General features: G+C 44.3%; 1 protein-coding gene across 2 annotated transcripts in view; it reads left to right on the top strand.

The window, feature by feature from the left end:
- Nucleotides 1–16,982, top strand: part of RFX8 (RFX family member 8, lacking RFX DNA binding domain) — a 52,218-nt gene extending 35,236 nt beyond the window's left edge. The window contains exons 9-15 of one of the 2 annotated variants that reach the window (XM_012727397.1): nucleotides 575–725; nucleotides 2,892–2,950; nucleotides 4,453–4,609; nucleotides 7,192–7,286; nucleotides 10,562–10,676; nucleotides 13,271–13,587; nucleotides 16,635–16,982. In XM_012727397.1, coding sequence (XP_012582851.1) covers nucleotides 575–725; nucleotides 2,892–2,950; nucleotides 4,453–4,609; nucleotides 7,192–7,286; nucleotides 10,562–10,676; nucleotides 13,271–13,587; nucleotides 16,635–16,811 — 1,071 coding nt within the window. In that variant the 3' untranslated portion in view covers nucleotides 16,812–16,982. The remainder of the gene's footprint in view (nucleotides 1–574; nucleotides 726–2,891; nucleotides 2,951–4,452; nucleotides 4,610–7,191; nucleotides 7,287–10,561; nucleotides 10,677–13,270; nucleotides 13,588–16,634) is intronic. The other variant, XM_012727396.1, reaches the window with a different exon arrangement.
- The last annotated feature ends 3,534 nt before the right edge of the window (nucleotides 16,983–20,516 follow it).

Genomic DNA, 20,516 nt, shown 5'->3' with positions numbered 1-20,516 from the left:
CAAGTTCATGAGTTACCTCAAGTAAAGAAAAAGTCAGAGTGTATGGTGAGAAGAACACTTTTTAGTAATTGAAATAATTACCTGGGATACACATAACCGCCAGAGCTGTTTTTAAAGTTTTGTCACTAAAATGATTATTGAACGTTGGGGGTTAGGTATATGCATATATACTTTGTGTGGTGGAAATGGGTTCTCCTTAAGGTAGTCGTGAACCTCAGATTTTAATTTTTTAGGAAACAATCTAGTACTTCTAAGTTTGTCAGCACAAAGGTTGAGAATTGGAGGGTGGGTTCAGCCTATGAATATTTTGGTTTGATTCACACCACATTAACCAGCAGGAGATTTTTGAAATTTTGACTCAGTCATCAATTTTTTAAATCTTTGTAAGACTTTAAATTTTGGCCAGATTAGCCTGATGTCCCACACAATGAGCAGTGCTGGGGCTGCACGGTGGCTGCCCCCGGACATGTTGGGGACTGGCTCTGTTGAGTTTGTGGCACTTGTGACCTTTGACCTTGACCTTTGACTTGTGACCTTTGACAAGAGCCAGTGTGTCTTGACACTTTTGTCGTAGGGAATTGAAGACGTTCTCCTTCATGACTTCTTAGAAGATGTTTCTATTCAATACCTAAAATCAGTCCGGTTATTTAGTAAGAAATTTAAGCTCTGGCTTCTTAATGCTTTGGAAGGTTTTCCAGCCCTGCTGCAGATCTCCAAGCTCAAAGGTAGGTTGCAATGAAATAAATACATTCTGTAAGAGCAAATGAAGTATCTGATTTGGAGATCAGAGCAGGACCTCTTTGATGTGCGTAACTCTTCCCCCACCCCTTTCACTACACTGTCAATATAATCCTCAATGCCTGATCTGTTCAGATCTTCTGGCTTTTTTTCTTGGTGACAACGATGAACTCTTGTGCTTTCCTCAGCTTTCTGCTTGTCCCCCACCCCTACAAATTATGGTGTGGACCTGGCCAGTGTCTCTAGCCCAGGTCAGTTCACACCTTTTAAAGTCAGGTCCTGAGCTCATGTTTATTCAAGAGGGCTGACGAGGGCTCTGCTCCAGCGTCCTCCCACCTGCCACTTTGTGCTACAAGGAACCTCCCAGTAGGGCCTCAAAGAACCCCGCTCCTCCTCAGAAAGTCCTCCTGTATCCTTAGCTTTCTCACACCTCTGGGTACTCATACCTTTGTGATCTCAACGCGCCTGTTGACTTTCTAGAACACTGTTTTCCTCCCAGCTGGCTGCCAGATTGAAGTCTCTGAATATGACTGTCTGCATCAGGCCTACAGTGGCTTCCTACCAGTATCCTGACTGCTCTGGTGATTGTCCCAGCCCTCCCCATATCTGGCCTGTTTGTATTTCTACAACCCACAGCCCTTTAAATGCAACACAAGCCCGTTATGCAAGGACGATGTTGCCTAGTCCTGGAAGCACCTGTTTCTTCTCTCCTGCCGTGGTGACATTCCCCACCGTGACCTGTAGACCTCTCCGCTGCCTCCATTCTTGGGTGTGTGCAAGGCCACCCCTACCTCCAGGACCACACCAGTCACTTCCCAAGCTTTGCGCATGTCTTGCTTTCTTTGCATACTGCTGTCTTCTCAGTGGAACGGGCCCATGGAATGGGACCATGTCACATTTGCACCCATGACCCCTGCCCCACCCAGCTGTGTTCAGTACTCATGCTGGAACTCTTGATCCCAGCTTCACCTCTTAGAAGTATTCAGGTGACCAAACTGGGCCTGCCAGCCAAGGAGGCAGCAGGGGAGGCTACTCCAGAGTGAGAGGGACATCTGCAATTGCTGTGGTCGGGGTGTGTGGAAGGAGAGAAGCCTTCCTGCTTCCGTTTGTTGTGGTCCTTTTATTCAAGCCCTGGGTCTCTCTCCTGCAAGTAATTTCAAGTTTCCTAGTCGAGCATCTTGCTTCCAGGCTCATTCTCACTCCCCTCTACACCCAGGGACTTGACCAGCTGACAACTTCCCATGGCCCCTGCTGCCTCAGTGGTAAACTCTCTCACTTGATATGCAAAGTTGCTCACTGCTTGTCCTCTGACCTCATCTCTGTCCTCATCCTTGGAGGGACCCCTCCGTGCCCCCCCAACAACCCAAGACTGTCCACAAAAGGCACTAACTCCTGCTCTGCTCTATGCTTTGATTACCTCTGACTTTTGCCCTTTGGCTGATTCCTACTTATATGTCAAAGTTCAAATTGAATGTCACCCTCTACGTGAAGCCTTCCCTGATTTGTTCTTCCAAGCAGGCTTCACCCTGAACCCCTCACTTTCTTCCATGTGGGCTCACAGTGCCAGGGAGCATTGCCCGTACTGCTGGGCAGCCACTTGATGCCAGTGACCCACCTTCAGCAGGCAACCCCCGTTGAGAGCAGAGGCTGTCCTCCTTCGTCCAGTGATTTGGCAAACACCCGACAAACATTTATGCTTGCACAAGTAGCCCTGTAAATATTTGCCAGATGAATACATTCAAAAGAAGAGCACCTTCCTTGTGTTATATATCCCTATTCCTTGTGTTATATATCTTTTCCTTTCCTCTGACTATTTTCCAGGGGAGCACTGTGGAAATAAAAAATATTGGGGGACGTCAGGGTAGTTGGGCAGAAATCAGAAACCTTTGAGAACACATGTTGTGATTATAGAAGTTTCCTGGCACTTAAGAATATTTTCGTCAAAACTGCTCCTGCCAGAATCTCTCAGTCATTGGGGAAGGGCCCAGTGGGCAGACGGGCGACGCGGAGCATCGTGTGTGCGAGGCAGTCGGCAGCTGTCCCTCCCATGGCCAGCGTGGCGCCTCCAGCCTGTGTGTGCTCCTCTTCCCCCACTGGACACAAGAACATGAAGTTATAATGTCAGTAATGGCCACATGTATTGTTCTTAACAGAAGTTACTGTGTTTGTCAAAAGACTGCGAAGAAAGACATACCTTTCCAACATGGCAAAGGTAGGTTTTAGTCCACTAGACACGAGAACAAGGTGGTTTCCTGAAGTGAAGAGGGGTAGCTGCAAGGACCCCCGAGTGCAGGTGGAAGCCCCCTTTCCGGAAGGCTGTTTCCATGCACGTAGGGGGCTGAGGGCAAACGGGAGGACCTAGAGAGCTGGTGGGCCTGGGCACTCAGCTAGATGCCTAGCCCTTCTGCTGCTCCTGAGAGCGGCCCCATCGTGGCGCCTGCCCTGTCAGAGAGAAAGCGGGGCAAACAGGTCACTGGGGTCAAGTTCCCAGGGGGAAGCCCCACGGAGGTGCTGACCTGACCCAGCTGGTGTCAGCGGTGGAAGGACAGAGCCTAGGACAGACAGGCAGACAGACTTTATTGTCCTTGGATGGCCCCATGGACTCAGTTGTTCAGTCTGCCACATTCCTCACCTCCGACCTTGCCGCTCTCAGAGTGATTATATGGCTTTAGGCTTCAAGGATAGTAGAGAAAGGCTAAAAAGAAGGTGCTATAATGCCAGCTTGTGAGTCACTAGGAATCTATTTTGCTGTCCTTGGGCACTAAATTGGGACAGGGTGGACTATTGCTATGGTCCAAACCAGTGCCAGTTCAGGCTTGGCTCAGTCTGGTCTTTAGTTTAACCAGTTCCATCCTTCCAGCACAAAATTTTCTCTAAACTTATGAGTTACTGGGGTCATCTCCTGCCTCTGCATCTACAGCCTGGCCCATTCTCCATCATGTTCATGTTCCAAGTGTGGTCAGCTGGCAAAGATTCTCTTGCCAGATTTCATCCTAAGCCTACTGGAGCGACAAGTTGGGGTTCTAGAGCTGAGCCTGCTCTGAATTGTATCTTTGCACTCACCATCACCTGGGGACATTGAGTGACACTGTGTGTCCTCAGTTTGCTCATCTGTAAAATGGAGGCAGCGTTCGTGCCTCCTCCCAGGGCTGGTATGAGGGTACTCATCCTTGCTGCTCTGGAATGTGAGGCTTAGATTGGCCCTGCAGGACTCATCCTTGCTGCTCTGGAATGTGAGGCTTAGATTGGCCCTGCAGGACAGCTGAGGAGATTAGCTCCCAGCAGCTAAATCCATTGTCCAAGAGCAAATCCCTGCCATTCCCTGGAAAATCAGTCAATACTGCTACCTCTTCAGCACTGACCTTAGCAGACCTTTGATCACCCTGTTTTCCTCTCTAGAGTAGTTCAGGCTCATTTACAGGGGTACAGAGGATAAAAAGTAGGGGAAGGAGAAACTGCAGTGCCCTGAGAACCCTAAAAAGGTCTGCATATGAGCAGAAGCCTTCTACTTGATAATCTTCAGATAGTTCTAGAATGTGAGAAATGCAAACATTTTAATTGTGACTTAGGATTTTATATTAATAGATAACAGCAAACCCCACTTTTCTTCCCCCTCAACAATCAGAAAACAAACTTGTTTTATTTGGAGAGGAGGGAGGAGGAAAATAGAAGGGCAAGATTTAACTCAATATTATGCTTCCCCACTATCTTTAGACTATGATAATGGTATTGAAAAATAACAGGAGAGTCAACATTCTGAAATCGGATCTGCATGCCATCATCAGTCAAGGCACTTTGGATATTTCTAGGAAAGCAATGCCAAGTAACCTGAGCGGTGGAGATGACCAGGAGAACAACATAGAGATGAAATGTAATCTTCCTTCTGCAGCTTGCTTTATTGAAGTATTGGTATATATTTGGGCTGCTATGGCCATTACTAATACACAGCTTTCTTAATATTAGGTGAAATGTACCTCTTTGATATTATGATTTATTGGCTCATACATCTCTTTAGCAAGGGACAGTAAACACCCCCACCCCACTCCCAGACCCCAGCCAAGGCTCCTGTAGGTCAATGCAAGTGTCAGTTGGACTGTCAGTGCTAGTGCATGTTTGTTAAGCAAATGTGTGAACAGGTGGATGTGGCTGCTGCCTGCGGGTATTTATTTCTGGACATCAACCTGGAATATCTTCTGTGAAAAGAGAACTTTTGCATCAATCTTGTACATGCACAGGTTCAAGATATCTCTGGTGCCCTGTCTGAATTAGATTGAGTTGGCCCTCTGCCTTATCAGTCTGCTGTTGTTACTGTTCACATCATCAACTAGTAGTTTTAACGGTGTGTAGTTTATCTATGGTGCTTTTACCATATTTTACGACTCTACAAGCAAGTGTATTCATCATTGGACAGTCTCATTTTGCTGCCTGATAATTGCTTTCATTTTTCAAGAAAAAAAAATCTTCCTTCCACAAAGAGCTGGGGGAGCTGACTGTTGATGTCATTATGTATCTGGAGGGGAGAGGAGGTTAGGAAGGAGCTCTCCACTCTCAAGGGAGACCTGAGAGCTACTTTAGAAGGGGGCTGGTAGACATTTAGGCTCCCTCCCCCGCTGTGGGCCAGTGTCTAGGCATTTGTGGGGGTGTTGTGGGAACAACCCCTGGTGACCACAGTGCTTCCTCTGTGCTCCCTCAGGCCCAGAGGCCGCAGGCAGGTCTGGGAGCTTCTATGTCCTTGGGCCTACCTGGCGCTGGTGCACTAACTATGTAAAAACTGCCTCCTACACTTGTCTTCTGCCCCTGTGAGGTGTCAGCTGCAGCTTATGGTCCTGACCCACCTGCCACACCCTTGGCATATGTGACCACCCCTGGATAGCTATGTGGAGTCAGCAGAGAGTTAAGAGCAGCGCCTACCATGCATCTGTCCTCTTCTTGAACCTTGAAGTAGGCCAACCTTGGTAGGACCGATCAGTTATTAAAATATTGAAATAGGTCTATACGTTCCGGTTAATGGCCTCTGCCTCCTCCACCTCCTACCCGTGACTATCTCCACCGTTCCAAATCTTCGGGCCTCTGGGATGCTCCCCTTCCAGCCAGCCCCGCAGCCAAAAGGGGAACCAATGTTGTGCCAGATTTCGAGTTTCCCAAAGACCACCAAGGAGCCGATTCCGATGAAAAGCACACTAGGGTCTTCGTTGCAAGCTGAAGCCTGGGCTCCCAACATGCACGACGCAGCAGCTGAAGTTGAGAGCCCCAAACTCAGGGAAGGCAGGGTTTTTATTACAAAAGAGGGGAGTTTCAGCTCAGCAGAAGGGAGTTTTAGCTCAGCAGTATGTTGATTGGCTGACATTGAACAAAGTTATCTTGTCTTAACCCGGTTAGTCTATGCATGTAAGATGTGACCTTCGCTACTCAGCCCACATTTCCTGATATGTACTGGTTACTTGTTAATTGGCTGTTGCTACGGGATGAGTAAGATTAGGACATTTACTGTTAAACTCAGCCTTGGCGCCTTGTTCATAACTGAAACTTAGGCCTGGCTGGCTCAGAAGCATTCTGAAGCCTGTCGTGGCGTCAGTTTGGTCTTTCCCCAGCAGCTTCAGAGCTATGAGCAGAGTGCTGATTGGTACCTCCTCCAGAGATCCCATCTCTCTTGCCAATAGCCTGCCCCTGGGAAATGCTAGAAGGGCATGAGTGTCTCTCCCGTGTTCCCACTGACCTGATCGGGGGGCCCTTGTGCTCCACTGACATCCTCATGTATTTTTGCAAGCGGGCAAAGAGCCAGCAGGAAGACGGTGCACAGGTAGCAACTGCTGACACCTGACTGCCAAGTGCTTGAGGTCTGGCCAAAAGATCTTCCAGATGAACCGTGACCAAGCCTCACCTGCGGCCATGGCAACCCACTGAGTTTTCTAAATCCTGCTTGTACATGATGGCACTCAAATGGGTGGAAAATGCTGCCTGTTCAGGTGAATGACCTGAGACCCACGTCACGCCCTGGGACTCCACCCTTCAGGTCTATGCTGAGTGTCTGACCCCAGGCGAGGCACTTAACATCCCTCCCGCTCTGGCTTTGATGTCCACCATCACATAAAGCTCACGAATAAACTACCCCTTCATGAAAACGACAAGGATAGGTGAGGTCATGTCTGCATTGTGCAATGAGCTCATCTGAAGCCAGGTTCTGTATAATTACAAGGTGGAGTTATTATTTCAAAATAAGTCCATTCCAGCAAGCGGCAAAGGCGGTTCCTGAGAGGTGAGATTGTACAATCTTGCATTAGATGACCACAGAGGTGACAAACCCAACCTTGCAATACATCCTTTGTGTTCAAGCAAGTGTGAAGCCCCAGGGAATTCCTTTGAACTATTATTCAGATGTTATCCTAGGTTACCTAGTATACAAATACCTACAGAGCAGCTGTGCATCTTTTTGTTTGTTTTCTTTCTTTATAGGTTTAAGCAGTTTAATTTCTTTGCTGGGGACATCCACAGATCTTAGTGTATTCCTGAACTCTCTGTCTTCTAATCTCCAAGCATTTGTCTTCCAGGTACAAAACCATGATGTCTTTTAAAGGGAAGAAATAGGTGTGGATCATTGTAGCTAAATTACAGCACCTTGTGTCCATTACCTGGGGCGGGGGGGCTGGTGAACAAGAGTTTTCTCTAGAGTTCTCTGGTCAGAAAATGTCAAGGTTGGTGTGGATGTTGAGGATGGGGAGGTGGGGTCTCCTGAAGCAAGACCAGAATCAGGAGCTGGCACATCATGCAGGTGTGTGTGTGTGCCCAAGTGAGTGTGTGTGCTCAGGTGAGAGTGCATGAGTGTACATGTACACACGCAGGGGAGTGTGTGTGCAGGCGAGCATGGTGTGTGTGCATGTAGAATATATAGGAGGATTTTGTCGGTTTGAGAAGAGTAGTGTTTGAGGGTTGTTGCAGGACATCCCGGTGAAATGTCAGGCTTGATTTCACACAATCAGAGAAGACTTGATTTTATACATGGGTGGACTTGTGTTTGACACGGGTAGTGCTTCTGGTTGACATGCATGCCACTTGGGAATTACTTCATAACTTGATTTTCATCATCATCTACATTAGCCATCATTCTTTAGGAGCAGACTATTGACCCCAAACAAAAAGCACCCATTATTTCCCCAACAAAATGGGCTTATTCAGAAACAACTACAGGAAGACAATTCAAAAATATAGTCCTGGGAGAGACACACACCCCCTTAAAAATTACATCGATTTTAGAGGGTATGTTGTAACTAAAGAGATTGTTGGGGGAAAACTGGGAATTTGATGTGTGGTGGCTTTTCAGTCGTTGGTTAATACATCTTTTCACTGACTGAGCCTAGTACAAGGAGCAGCCTCCCCCTTCCCTAGGCTGGGGAGCACTTTTAAGTTACTGCTTGCATTGCTTTCTGTCCCTTTCTTGCCCCACCTGGACTTTTCCACATTCCTGTCCTGCCAGCCCAGGAGAAAGGATAGAAGTAAAACTGAGTCCACAAAGACCATAAAGGGAGTGGGGGTTCATTAACCATAAAGAGATGAACCAGAAAACTTCTCAGGGAGAAACAAAGTCATTTCCAACCCTTGGCAGACGTTTTTCCATTCTTTGCTTCTAGAAAGTAATTGTCCCTGACAATGCATGGTTTTTATTCCTCTTTGTTGGCCTTTAGCAAAGCTCATTTATGACAGTGGTAACCTGTCTAGAATTGCATTGCTACAGAGACATTTATTCCTTTGATGGGTCGTCACTGATAGAACCTTTCAGCCCTCTGCTCCTTGTTTTGGATACTCATTCAGTTTCTAACCAAGATGAGCTCATGAAGACCACTAATACCAATGTGACAGGCCTCCCTGCATTTGAAGCCACCTAACACTGTGTGTTTCCAAGTCTCCATCATCCTATCTCAGCCTTCACAGATGAGGCATGTTAGAAAAATGGTATTTTTGTAACTGCATGCCTTTGAAGGACTTGTTTTTATTTTAAAAGAAGAAGAAAAAGCTTGGCTGATAAAAAACAGACCACTGTCAATAAAATACCCAGGCTGCTAAAATATAAACCCTTGGGCTTGTCAGGAATGACTAATGGCATCAGTTGTTAGCATCTGCAGGCTGCTCGCAGAGAGAAATATTGAATCTGTCATGTGTTTCATTCTCCCAGTCCTTCTGTTACAAGACAGGGAAAGGGACACCATTGAACCCCCAAACCTGCCTGCTCCAAATCAGTTCTGCCATCCGTCACATCAAGACAAAACATATAAAACTTTAATGAAAAGGGACTTTAATACAGTGAGTATACAATACAGAAGACAAAGAATCTAATTTCTAAATCAAACACCTGAAGTGACCCATCCCATCGTGGGCAAAAGTCCACCCGAAAGGGACTGGCCCAAAGCAAGGCCTGAAAACCCGCCATAAGAGTAAAGCACCTTCTGGCCGGGACCCATGGAAAAGGGTCAGAAATAGCCAGACAAATCTGGGAGCAAAAGAGCAAAATCAAAATCAATATAAACACTGCCATAGTCACCTCCCTACAGGCATCTCACCTACATCTGCCTTAACCAGCCCAGGGTCAGGAAACAAGCACGGTTTCTTCATCACATGCTCGCTGCTCCATGTGGCTTCCTCAGGTCTCCTCCTGGCTCTCCATCCTGCTTCCTTCTTCAGATTCCTTCTCCTTTCTCTTCTTTCTCTTCTTTCTCTGCTCAGCTCCACCCTCCTGGGTGGGGCAGGGAACCTGGAACTTTCCCTTTTCCTGGGGACCACCTGTAACACTTCCTCATGTAGTTTGGACCCAAGGATAATTTCTAAATGTAGGAACATGAAAACGCAAACTGGTGGTGAGCAGAGGAATGAATGCTAAATAATGTTTATGGCTCGGTTCTAAATGTTTGTGTGGAGAACATGATGGCCCAGAGGATTTCTTGCAATACTTTTTGAAAGTCTCCTTGTGTTTGCTGAACACCAGGGTTCCCCCAGAGAGCCCAGTGTCAGGTGACAGAAGTCTTGGGGCAAGGATTCTACCACCCAACAGTCACACCCACCCAAGCCGAGAACAGTCATCAGGGGGCCTTCGGTGGGAGCAGAAGGGAAGAGAAACAGAGAAATGAGAAAGGACACATCCCCATTTCTCCTTGTCTCCTTCAGACACTCCCACGGAGCCCATGAGTGGCCCACACACATGGATGAGACTTGGGAGAGGATTTACAACATCCTTCCACCATGTGCATGGAAAATTCATGTGCCTTAATAGTCACTCAAGTGTGCTCCAGAGCTGTTCTCAATCTAGATGGGGGGAGCTTCTTGTCTGCACATCGAAGCGCCTCACCAGTACTCAGTTTAGTGCCACTAAATGACATTGTTCTGCAGGCCTGGGTCCTTCCAGGCCTCAGGTAATTCACAAGCCATGGTGGCAACCTCCACATGCTTTCCAAAATAATCACCATTTCTTTACACCAGCACTGTGCTGCTCTTTTGGGGTCGGGCTCAGCAAATGTCCAAGGAACACTGACACTCCATGGTGAATGCCACGTACGCAGCCGGGAGGTTGCCCCTTGGTGTTTCTGTCACTCTCGCCAAGTGACCTCTTTTTTTTTTAATTTCTGGGATTGCAAAATTTAAAAAAAGAGCAAATTTTCTGCCTCCTCCCAGAGATAGAGTAAGAGCAGAAATAGGCCCTCGCTCTCACCTTACGGTTCCTTCTTCCTTTTCTCATTTGACAACTTGACAATGTCTGCATGAGTAAACGTGCATTTGAAAACATGTTCTTCTTGATTCTGTCGTAAGTCCAGCATCTTTTCTCACAAATATGTAATAGCCAAGCAGAAGCAAAGAGGAGTTTATCAAGTTGGCCGCCAGCTTCCAGCTAAGATGGAACTTCCTTCTCACTGCCGTGAGCAAATCCATGACTCTCTGCCACAGAGAGAGTTTCGGTAAGTCAGAGAGCACAAAGCACTTTATAAAGTACCCTCAGACCATTATTATAGCGTAAGTATTTTCCAGATTGCTATGTAGAATCTAGTCATCTCCTTTTAATCTTTTGATTGAAAACATACCACAGATGCAGAAAACCATGCAAAACCATAATGATATTTTCCAAGAGGCACACACATTTCCAGCTCAGACAGGCCACACCTTGCTGCCCATCCCATCAATCAATGCTGGACATGTGGCAGCCTCCTCTTGTTTTTGTATTATGTGCTGTAGAGGAGAATTTTTTTTTTCTATTTTTCTAGATTCCTTGGCTGGTCTAATAACTAAGGTGACATAAGGCAGATTAACAGGAGAAACTCTAATTTCAGGTGCATGAGGGCCCCAAAGTTACGAGAAACCAGTTGAAGTCTAGCAAGTAAAACATTACTCCATCCTAAACTTAAGGAATGGAATACGGACCTGTGCCTTCAAGGGGAAGGAGGGTTAGTTCAAAAGGCATAAGAAAAGCAGATGTTTAGAGGGCCTCCCGGGTGACGCAAGGGTTAAAGGTCTCAGTACTATGAAGCTATCGAGTGGCCTGTGTCCTGAGTTTGATCCCCAGCCAGGGGTAGGTATAATATTGAGGAAGAGACAAGCCCTCTTCTAGGTTAGTTGTGCAAACACCCTGGAGCTCTTTTGAGGGTCGCTGCTATAAGTTTCTATATAGGCAACACCCATTTATAATGAGGCTCTCCCCTTTAATGGAGTCCAAAATGCCTGCCTTATGCTAATGCTCTTGCAGGAGAAAATGATAGGACAGTGTTCGTGTGCAATCATGAAAAGAAATCCAGCCCTGTAGCTACTGTTGCTTTCCTTGGTCTGCCTTCTCTGGATATTCATGTGGTATCAAGTGTTAATGCCAGTAGTGTTCCTTTTCACATGCACCATGGTTTCTCAAGGTTAAATGGACCAGGAGGTGTTGAACAGGCTTATTCCAGACCAGGTCATTTCATCCCATCCAGACAGGCCAGTTATCTCCCACCACAGATTTGTCAGAGAATTATAATGAGCAATGTATAAGACTTTGAAACGGACCAAAAAATTTCTGGAAATGAACGAACAGCTTTGAAATGGATAAAAAGGTTCAGCATACCCTTCAACCAGGTTATCTCCACCTTTCACTGTCCTTGAGTTAATTTTCAACTGTGTAAATTGTAACACACTGATGATAATGTAAATGATTCTCTTCCATAGAAATACAAACTAGTTTTATCAGGTAAATGTGATTGATTACTGCCCTGAGGACAGATCTGTGGGGCATTATTTATAAGTCAGTGTCAGTGTATTTTACCGTCTGTGTATGTTTAGTACTTTGAATTCTCCTTTGAAACCATTATAACATCATATTAGTTCCCTCATTAATTAGTGAGTGATACAAAGTCCTTGACTTACATTGATTTTATATCTGTGTAAGAGTGGTAGTTTTATCTTCATTAAAAAAAAATATCTTTTTACAACTGCAGTAGGCCAGATCTCCCCCTGTGCTTCTCAGCTGAACATTAATTATCTTTTTCTTTGGGGGAAAGCCCAAAGAGATTTAGAGCAGTAAATGCCATAGTCCCCTGCCTGCCACTCTCCTATATACACCCCTCTAACGATGGCCGTCCCTGGCCCCGTGAGAGGATTCATCTTGCTGAGCCTCTGCCAGAGCCCGACCTACTTCCCACAGCAGGACAGGCAATAGGGAAAGACCCATATTGCCAGCATGACAGCGGCAGCAGGTCCTGCTCTCTGCATCCACATCACCCTCCCGGGCTTCTTTATCACAGCCACGGAAGGCTGAGGGCACTGTGCCCAGCTCTAGGATGGCCATCTTCCTTTTCCCTGTAGTTTGCCTTTCTCCCACCTCACACTAGCTGGGCTTACAGACCAGAATATGTTTGTTCTCTTTCTTCCCTTTTAGGTTCTTTGGCTGAGCTAATAACAAACTGTCATGTTTAAAGACAGGTTAACAGAAGAAAAACCCAAAATGGGAGACTTCAGGAAGTGTCCCAAAAAGATAATAAATGTGAGAATTGACAGGACAGACGTTTGAGTTTGGTGTAGAAATTAGTGAGCAAGTAACAAGTTTGTTTCAGCCTCCTGGGTTCTAACTTCCCGGTCTCTGATGCATGGCTACCTCCTGGTAAAGGGAGAGCACCTTCCATATAGGAGGCCTAGCTCCTGCTTTCAGAGAAACAGAAGAGAGTCAGAGTGTATTTCTTGTCCAAACTGTTTCCAAGGACCTTTAATTCGAACCTATTTCAGAACAGCATCGACTTGTTTTGCTCTCCTTCAGGTTTCAGATTCATACCATGGCCTATGTCAAATTCATATCTAGCTCTAGGTCCTCTCTTGCCAAAAGTTGCCTTGCTGGGTTCTATGAGTATAGTGCGATAGAAGTGGGTCCTGCCCAGGGTGCTGCAGGGTCAGTGAACGGCGTGAGACTCTAGTTAGTACACAGGAGTTAAAAGTCCCAGCAGAGTTCTAAGTCCCATGGTGCTTTATCTGTTTGTCCACCTGTCTGCCTGTCTATTTATCTAATTATTCATTGTTGGTTGTTATTTAAATGTAGGTTCCTGGCATCTGTTTCATTTGCTGCTTTTGGAATATGTGATCCATATACTTCAGTCGTGCATAGAAGAGGAAGAGGAGGAGGACAGTGTGGGAAGTCTCAAGGAAGTGCTGCCAGATGATCAGTCTCCTGGCCAGCCAGACCAGGCACTCTTCCAACCTCCGGATTCTTCACCAGCTCAGGAGTGTGAAAGTCCAAGTGCAGAACCACAGCAGGTGTTGCTGAAACATACAAGTCAGAGCCGGTGCACCATGGGTTTAAACAGTTTAGTTCTAAGGGTCCTGGGCTTCCTGGTGGATGGCACCACAGGCAATAAGGTAATAACGCATTCTGGCCCCACTCCCAAACAGTGGTCTTGGGGGAAATGAGGGCCACAGTGTGTTCAGGAAACCCATGAAGACCACATTGTCTAGACAGTAAAGAATTCTAGAATTCATCTTTGCTTCAGGTCATTTTGCCAGGAGCGATTATAATAGCTGTTGATCAGTATGGCTTCAATAAATACCTGGCACAATTAGTGTTATGGAATATCTGGGTGGCCTGGGTCTTGCCTTCCTGGAGATGAACTGTCAAGGCTAGACCATACTAACTACTCGACTGAGTGGTATGTGCTGAAAATGCCACTGGTCTCAAAGAAAGAGCATATTCAGTAGCCTCAATAGAAATGGTTTTGAAAAAATGGAGTTGTGATGCATCTTGAAAAATATAAAAATCATATTTATTATTTATGCAAGGCTCCCTATGCTGAACATTTAAATGTATCATTTCAGAAGCCCAGTGATAGGGTGTTATCATTACCCCCATTTCATTAACTGGGGCTAATGAGAGGTTGAGTCATGTTTCCAAGGTCTACTGGCTTGGCAGAGGAGGGATTCAAACCTCCATGGATCTTCTTCCGAGACTGTTCTAACACATACTCTCTCTGTTCCCAAAGGCTATTACCATTGATTTAATTCCAAAAGCAGTCAGTTAAAATCTTTAAGCTTGATAATTCAAGGAAATAAATGGGCATTTAACTTCCTGGGTTCAAATTTCCTTCCACTTAGTAGCTGAGAGCGAGTTGCTTAATTTATTTCTCAATTTCCTTGTCTACAAAAGGGAAATAATAGTACTTAATTCCATGGGGCTATTATTAGATTTAAATAAGTTAAATAGTAAAATTCTTAGAACCTAGTATGCATGCATAACTACTGGTCATTATTATTTCTCCAACAAAACTGCCTAGTCAGAGCACCTTTCCATACCACTTTCTACGCAGTCCTCTTCTAGTTCTTCTGAAGATTGCAATAGAGTTGATTGCAATAGAGTTTGACCTATATTTAATTGGTGGGAACAATAGAGACAATATTAAATACTTAATTGAACTACAAATAAAGCAATAAAAGCAGATGAATGTCAGATAATCCAAGGTAATATGCATTAGGGATTAATTAAATCCACTTCTGTTCATGCATGCCTGCTGAATTAGCTACAGTGAATTAAACAATCTAACACCAAAAAAGTTCCACTGGTCTAATTTTCATTGCATTCATTATTCAGCATTTGCACTCATCATCAGCAAAATACACACCCTCTGTGCCCATCTGCATTCATCTGTCACGAATTAAAGCCCCATTCAGCTTGCATCTGCGTAGTCGCTGTCTTGGGGCAATTTAGCACTGCCCTGCACCAGCGTAACCACAGAAGTCAGCATTCTGGATTGGCGTATCCATCTGTCCCTCTTCTACATTCTAGAAATGTCCCAAATAATGAAATACCAAGGTGTGTTTAAGGATAAAGCAAAAATTTACAGATATTAAATAAAGAATTTTTTTTTTAATCTACAACACAGTTTTCAATTTAGGTTATTCAGGGGTTGAAACAGCAGAAATATTTTGGAAAGTAGCTCTTGTTATTGATGAAGACCATGTTTTTGAAAGAAGAGAAATATCTTTTCATTAGGCAGTGATGGTTTCTGTTAAATTTAGAAAGGGTTAGTTAGAAATAAACTTTCATTAACAGTTCAGTCGAGGTCATCTTGTCCCTCTCTCTTAGCGTACTGAGGGGGTACTAGTGAAATCAGACCAAGAAAATACCTCTATTCTGCATGACAGTAATCATGTCCAAGTACTGGCCAGTCGTCCCTGGGTGCAAGACTAAGGAAAAGATGGCATATAAGCCTGTGTCTCTGAGAGGAAGACTCACTGCGCTGGCCAGAGACTTAAATGAGAACCGACTCTTAAATTAACATCAGAATCTGTGAATCTCTCAAATTTATACCCAATCGAGTGTCAATTTAACCAATTTTTTCTTTAAAATTTTCTTTTTTGCCCAACCAAACAACATGTTTAATGAGGCCGAGCACTATAGGGAGCACAATATACTAAGCATAAATACAAAAGCATGAGGTTGTTCCTACAAACTTGATGCATACAATTTAAACATGTTTATGATCTAATTAATTGTGAGATTAATTAAAATTCATTAATTTCTCTATGATTAAAAATCAGATCCAGACTTAGTTGCCAGTAGTACATGAACATTCTTCAAATTCTAAAGAAAAATATTCCACTCCACACTTACCATCTCTTTCTTCCTAGTATCAGCTCCACTGTTAACAATAAATAAATCCTGCTGTTGTTAAAAATCACCTTACCTGTCCCTCCTCTGTCATTTGGTCAAGATTTTTTGAAAAGAGAATTGAGAAAGTAAGAAACAAAAGTGCTGAGGTACAATTTTAGCCAACATTTGCCTAGGCAAGGAGCTCCCGACTTCTGAGTGAACCTAGCTCATCTGCATCCATTTTTATTAGTATCTGGAGGACAACATAAAGCATGGTTTCGGGTATGTGACTGTTTCCACAGATGCTTTTCCCTTTATCTGTGGGTAAAAGAGACTTGACAGATATTTAATGGATGGTGGAGGATGGTCGATATGGGCCTTGAGCCAACTACGCCTCAGCTCAGCACTGATAGCAATTGAGAAGTGGCATCCGTATGGACAGCAACTGAAGTGACAAGTGCTGAAGCCACAGAGACCAGGGACATGTCACAAGCTCCCTCCTGACTTTTATAGCTGATCTGGGCTGTCACATGTCTACAGGGGACGCGTTGTTTGCTTTCCCTGCCTCACAGGCAGCTATTCCCTTTCTTAAAGAGCACCCCATGCTCCCCTTCCTCACACTTGTCTCTTAGCCCATCCTGGGTTGAGATTCTTTCCATGAAGTCCTCACCATATCCTCAGTGTTTCCCCTGAGAAATTAGCATCTCCTGTAGGAGGAATAAATGCACACACGTGTGGTAGAAGAATTCAGATGGTGAGTTATGCAACAGGAAATAGCATGCTTTCTCTTTTAACCTTTTTCTTTGAAATATTTCCCCCTCAGGTCATCCAGGTATTATTGGAAGATAAAGCCACCGAAAGCGCCATTAAACTCAGCCTTCCTGTGGGGCAAGAAGCCCTTGTCACCCTAAAAGATGGACAAAAATTTATGATTCACATAACAGATGTACCCCAAAGCCCTGAAAATATTTATTTCAGGGAAAACAATGCTAATATGTAAGGTTATTGATTTGAATAGGACATGAGAAAACAGATTTTCATTCTTAAAAATACATTAAAGGCTAAAGTTTTTGTATCGATAAGAGTTTATGTACATAATAGAGGTAGCATTGCCTATTTTAAGTTTATATGTATTTCAAGGAGTTGATTTTGATGAAATGTATAAACTGGTTTGGAGAATAATTTTTGCCTCTCTTGTGTTGTGTTTCTTTGGGGGCTTTCCAAGTATTTTTATTTGGGAACTTGACAGAGAAATTTGAGAAATTGAGTTGGGTGTAAAGAAATGGATAGGTCTCTAGAGAAAGATAAAATTTGAAGAATACAAGCTGGTACAATCGGTATTAGGCCAATGGTAATATTTTTCTTCCCCTTGGTAGTGCCCCCAATTGAAATAAAGTAAGTAGAAAGATCCCCTCGGGCAGTGAAGGACAGGGGAAAAAAAGCAATTTGATACCACTGTTAGATCTACTCATGGTCCATTAAATCATTCCACATTTCTCTGGTTCACTATTGAAAATTCTTAAAGTGAGGTAGTTTAGAACCCAATAATGTCTATAATAAATGAGGATGTCCTGCTTTCCATTACTTTCTATTTCCTCTTTGTTGCTGAATCCTAAAATATGTTGAAACTAAGAATAATCGTTAAACTAGATCCATTTTGATGTAACTGATTATAATGTTAGAAGGGATTCAACACTTTATGCTTACCATGATTTCTGGATAAATGGAGATAATATGTTTTATTGATATAAGATTTTATAAGAAATTAAATTCCCCTAAATGCATGAAAATGTTAAAGAAACCCAAGAACTGTATGTGACTACGTTTATTTAGCATTTGTCGTTATTGTTTAAAAAAGTAATCATTTTAGGGCCCTCCCTGGTGGTGCAGCGGGTTAAAGCACTGCACTAAGAGGCTTGAGTCACTTCCGCATGAGTTCGATCCCCGCCTGCCCTGGAGGAGATCCACATGGCGTGGCAGACCTCTCCTGACCCGCCCGCTGCTCCCCTCAGCAGTGTACTTCGTCGATCTGCCTGTTCTGCTCCCCACTCTGTCTCTGGTGAATCCTCTCACCCTCCGCATCTCTGGCCTGTACCCCAGTTCTGTATGAATAAATAAATTTAAAAAAAGGAATCATTTTAGAACCCTTTACTGCTACATTAATCTATTATCTCATTCTTTAAAATTTTTTATTTATTTATGCATACAAGAGCTGGGGTATAGGCCAAAGGTGCAGGGGGTATGATTCACTAGAGACAGAATGGGCAGCAGAACAGGCAGATTGACTGGAATACACTGCTGAGGGGAGCAGAGGGCAAAAAGGAGGGGTCTAGCCTTCCTATGCCTTCTATGCGGGTCACCTTCCTGATGGAGGGTTGAACTCAGTGCTGCAGTGACTGCGGGTTGCTTCATAGTGCTGAGTCTTAACCCCTGGCCCCCCCAGGGAGGACCTATTGCCTCATTCTGCAAGCTACCTCGGAGTAGTTATTGGTCAAAGAATAAACAGACCTACTCCTTTATTCACACTGTTCAGTGACTTTGCGTATTATTTGCTCACAAGTAAGTAGAAGACAGATGGTAGGCTGACCCAAGGAACCAAAGTAACAAGATTTTCCTTTATACTTAGAGGTACACTGATTTCCTGGGAGCTAGCAGAGGACTCTCTGTTCTGGAAAAATTCAATCTGCTTTATCAAGGAAACAATGTCAATGTATGTTTGTGGGGTTAGACTTTAGGGAGTAAGGCAGGTACTTAGGGGAGAAAGGGAGTTCTAGGGCCTTCCTGGTGTCCCAATTCTTGGTTTAGTGGTTGGCCACACGGTGCATTCACTTTGTGAAAATGTATCACAGAGTGTACAATTCAACTCATTATTTTTCTGCACATGTGATGTTTGAAATATATTTTAGAAACTAGCAGGCATCACATGGAGGTGTATTCCGTACTATTGCAGGGATTGTACCGCACAATCCCTGGGAGAGTGGCTAAGCAACACACGGGGGGTCCAGGAAAAGTGAAAAGCTGCCAGGTCAATGAATGGTGTGGGAATGGCTCTACGCCCACCATCGACAGCTCTTGATTTTTCTTCTCTTTGAGATGAGATGAGACGTTGAATCACATCTACCTCCCCAATCAAAGCCCTCAAGACCTAATGTCGTTCACTGCCAGGAGAAGGGAGAAGCTTTTACCCTTAATAAAGTTTGACATTTCAGCTATTGCACTGGATTGGACATTTTAATTACTGGAGATTGTTCCTGGCATGGACTGTTGTGCTGACCTGGGCTGTGGAACCTCCACTGGCTCCACACAGCCTTCTGCTGCCTCTAATAGGCAACCAGAGGGCTGGCTGGTCTGGGATGACTCAGCCCTCCTTTGTGTGGCTCCCAGTTCCCTCCAACAGACTAGCTTGTGCATGTTCTCATTACAGAAGAGGGGAAGTGGGACACACAAGCACAACTTCATGCCCCTGCTTGTGTCAACATGTTCCTGGCCTATTGACCAAAATACAGAGGGCACTAGAAAAGGGTGTGGACATAGGAAGTGTCAGTGAGTTTTCAGTCTGTTTGAATCTACTTTTTCAAGTTCAACTCAATGTCAGTGATAATGTCTAAATAATTACTCCCAAATGTTCCACTAGGGACACAGTATCCTGGCAGAAATGAGCCGCTCGAGGTCACCTGTGTAGCAGTGAACCCTGATCAAGAGTATACCCCACCCCCATCCATGATGGCATTATTACAAAGTAACTTGACATAAAGCACAGACAGAAGCTCCTCCCCACCCACCCCACCCCTAACCACAAACACCCTGCCCCCTGCCCCACCCTGGGCACATTGTGATTATCAGTGTGCTGCTTACACAAAGAGAAAAATCAATTTTCCTTCATGGTAATATAAGTTATATCTACTTAGGTCCTGAAACATAAATTTACATCATAATAGTGAGTTGGAAACCCACATTCTTGCAGCCTATTTTCTGAAAACATATAGTATTTATCAGTATTCTTTTTAACCTGATAGAATTTGCTATTGGGAGAGTCCTATTGCAGTACATATCTGATGTTATATCTTACATCAGTTCCCATCACCCCATCTATGCAAGTGACACAATGAAGGTCATGGGTTACGGTCTATGGAGAGGAACTCTGAAGTTATGAGAGAGGGTTCCTCTCATAGCTGCTGGTAATACCCTGAAACATAAACAAATCTCGCTGGGGAGAGAAAAGGAAGGGTTTTATCTTTACTACTGGGAGTGTCTCTGAGGAAATGCGTCTCTAAATTTCTTGAGAAGGATATACAATATCTAGCTTATCAAGAATATTCTAAGAGACCTGGAGTCTGAAGAATGGAAGAAATCCAAAGAGAATTGTCCCCCAAAAGTTGAGTGTGAATGACCAGTTTGATATTCATGGGGAACTGTCCACAAATAATAATGGCTACATCTATTGAGTTTATACTAAGCCCTGGCACACGTTATGTGATGGAGTTTGAAAATGATTATTATTCATCCTCTTCAGTCTTTTTTGACATTTGGTCCAAGTGGGAAATAAAACATCAAAATCAGAAAGATAATTGGGAAAATTTTGACCAACAAGTACTCTACTAAATTACACAATTGAATTTATTCCTTCGGTCACAAAACAGGGCAAACATATACTCCTCCAGGGTCCAGCCAGCTCAGGCAAGGCAGAAGATAACAGTGGACAGAG

This window comes from Condylura cristata, unplaced genomic scaffold, assembly GCF_000260355.1.
Source record: "Condylura cristata isolate star-nosed mole 26May11 unplaced genomic scaffold, ConCri1.0 scaffold00020, whole genome shotgun sequence".
Taxonomy (NCBI): Eukaryota; Metazoa; Chordata; class Mammalia; order Eulipotyphla; family Talpidae; genus Condylura; species Condylura cristata.
Note: the sequence above shows the minus strand (reverse complement) of the source record. Positions and strands in the feature narration are given on the sequence as shown.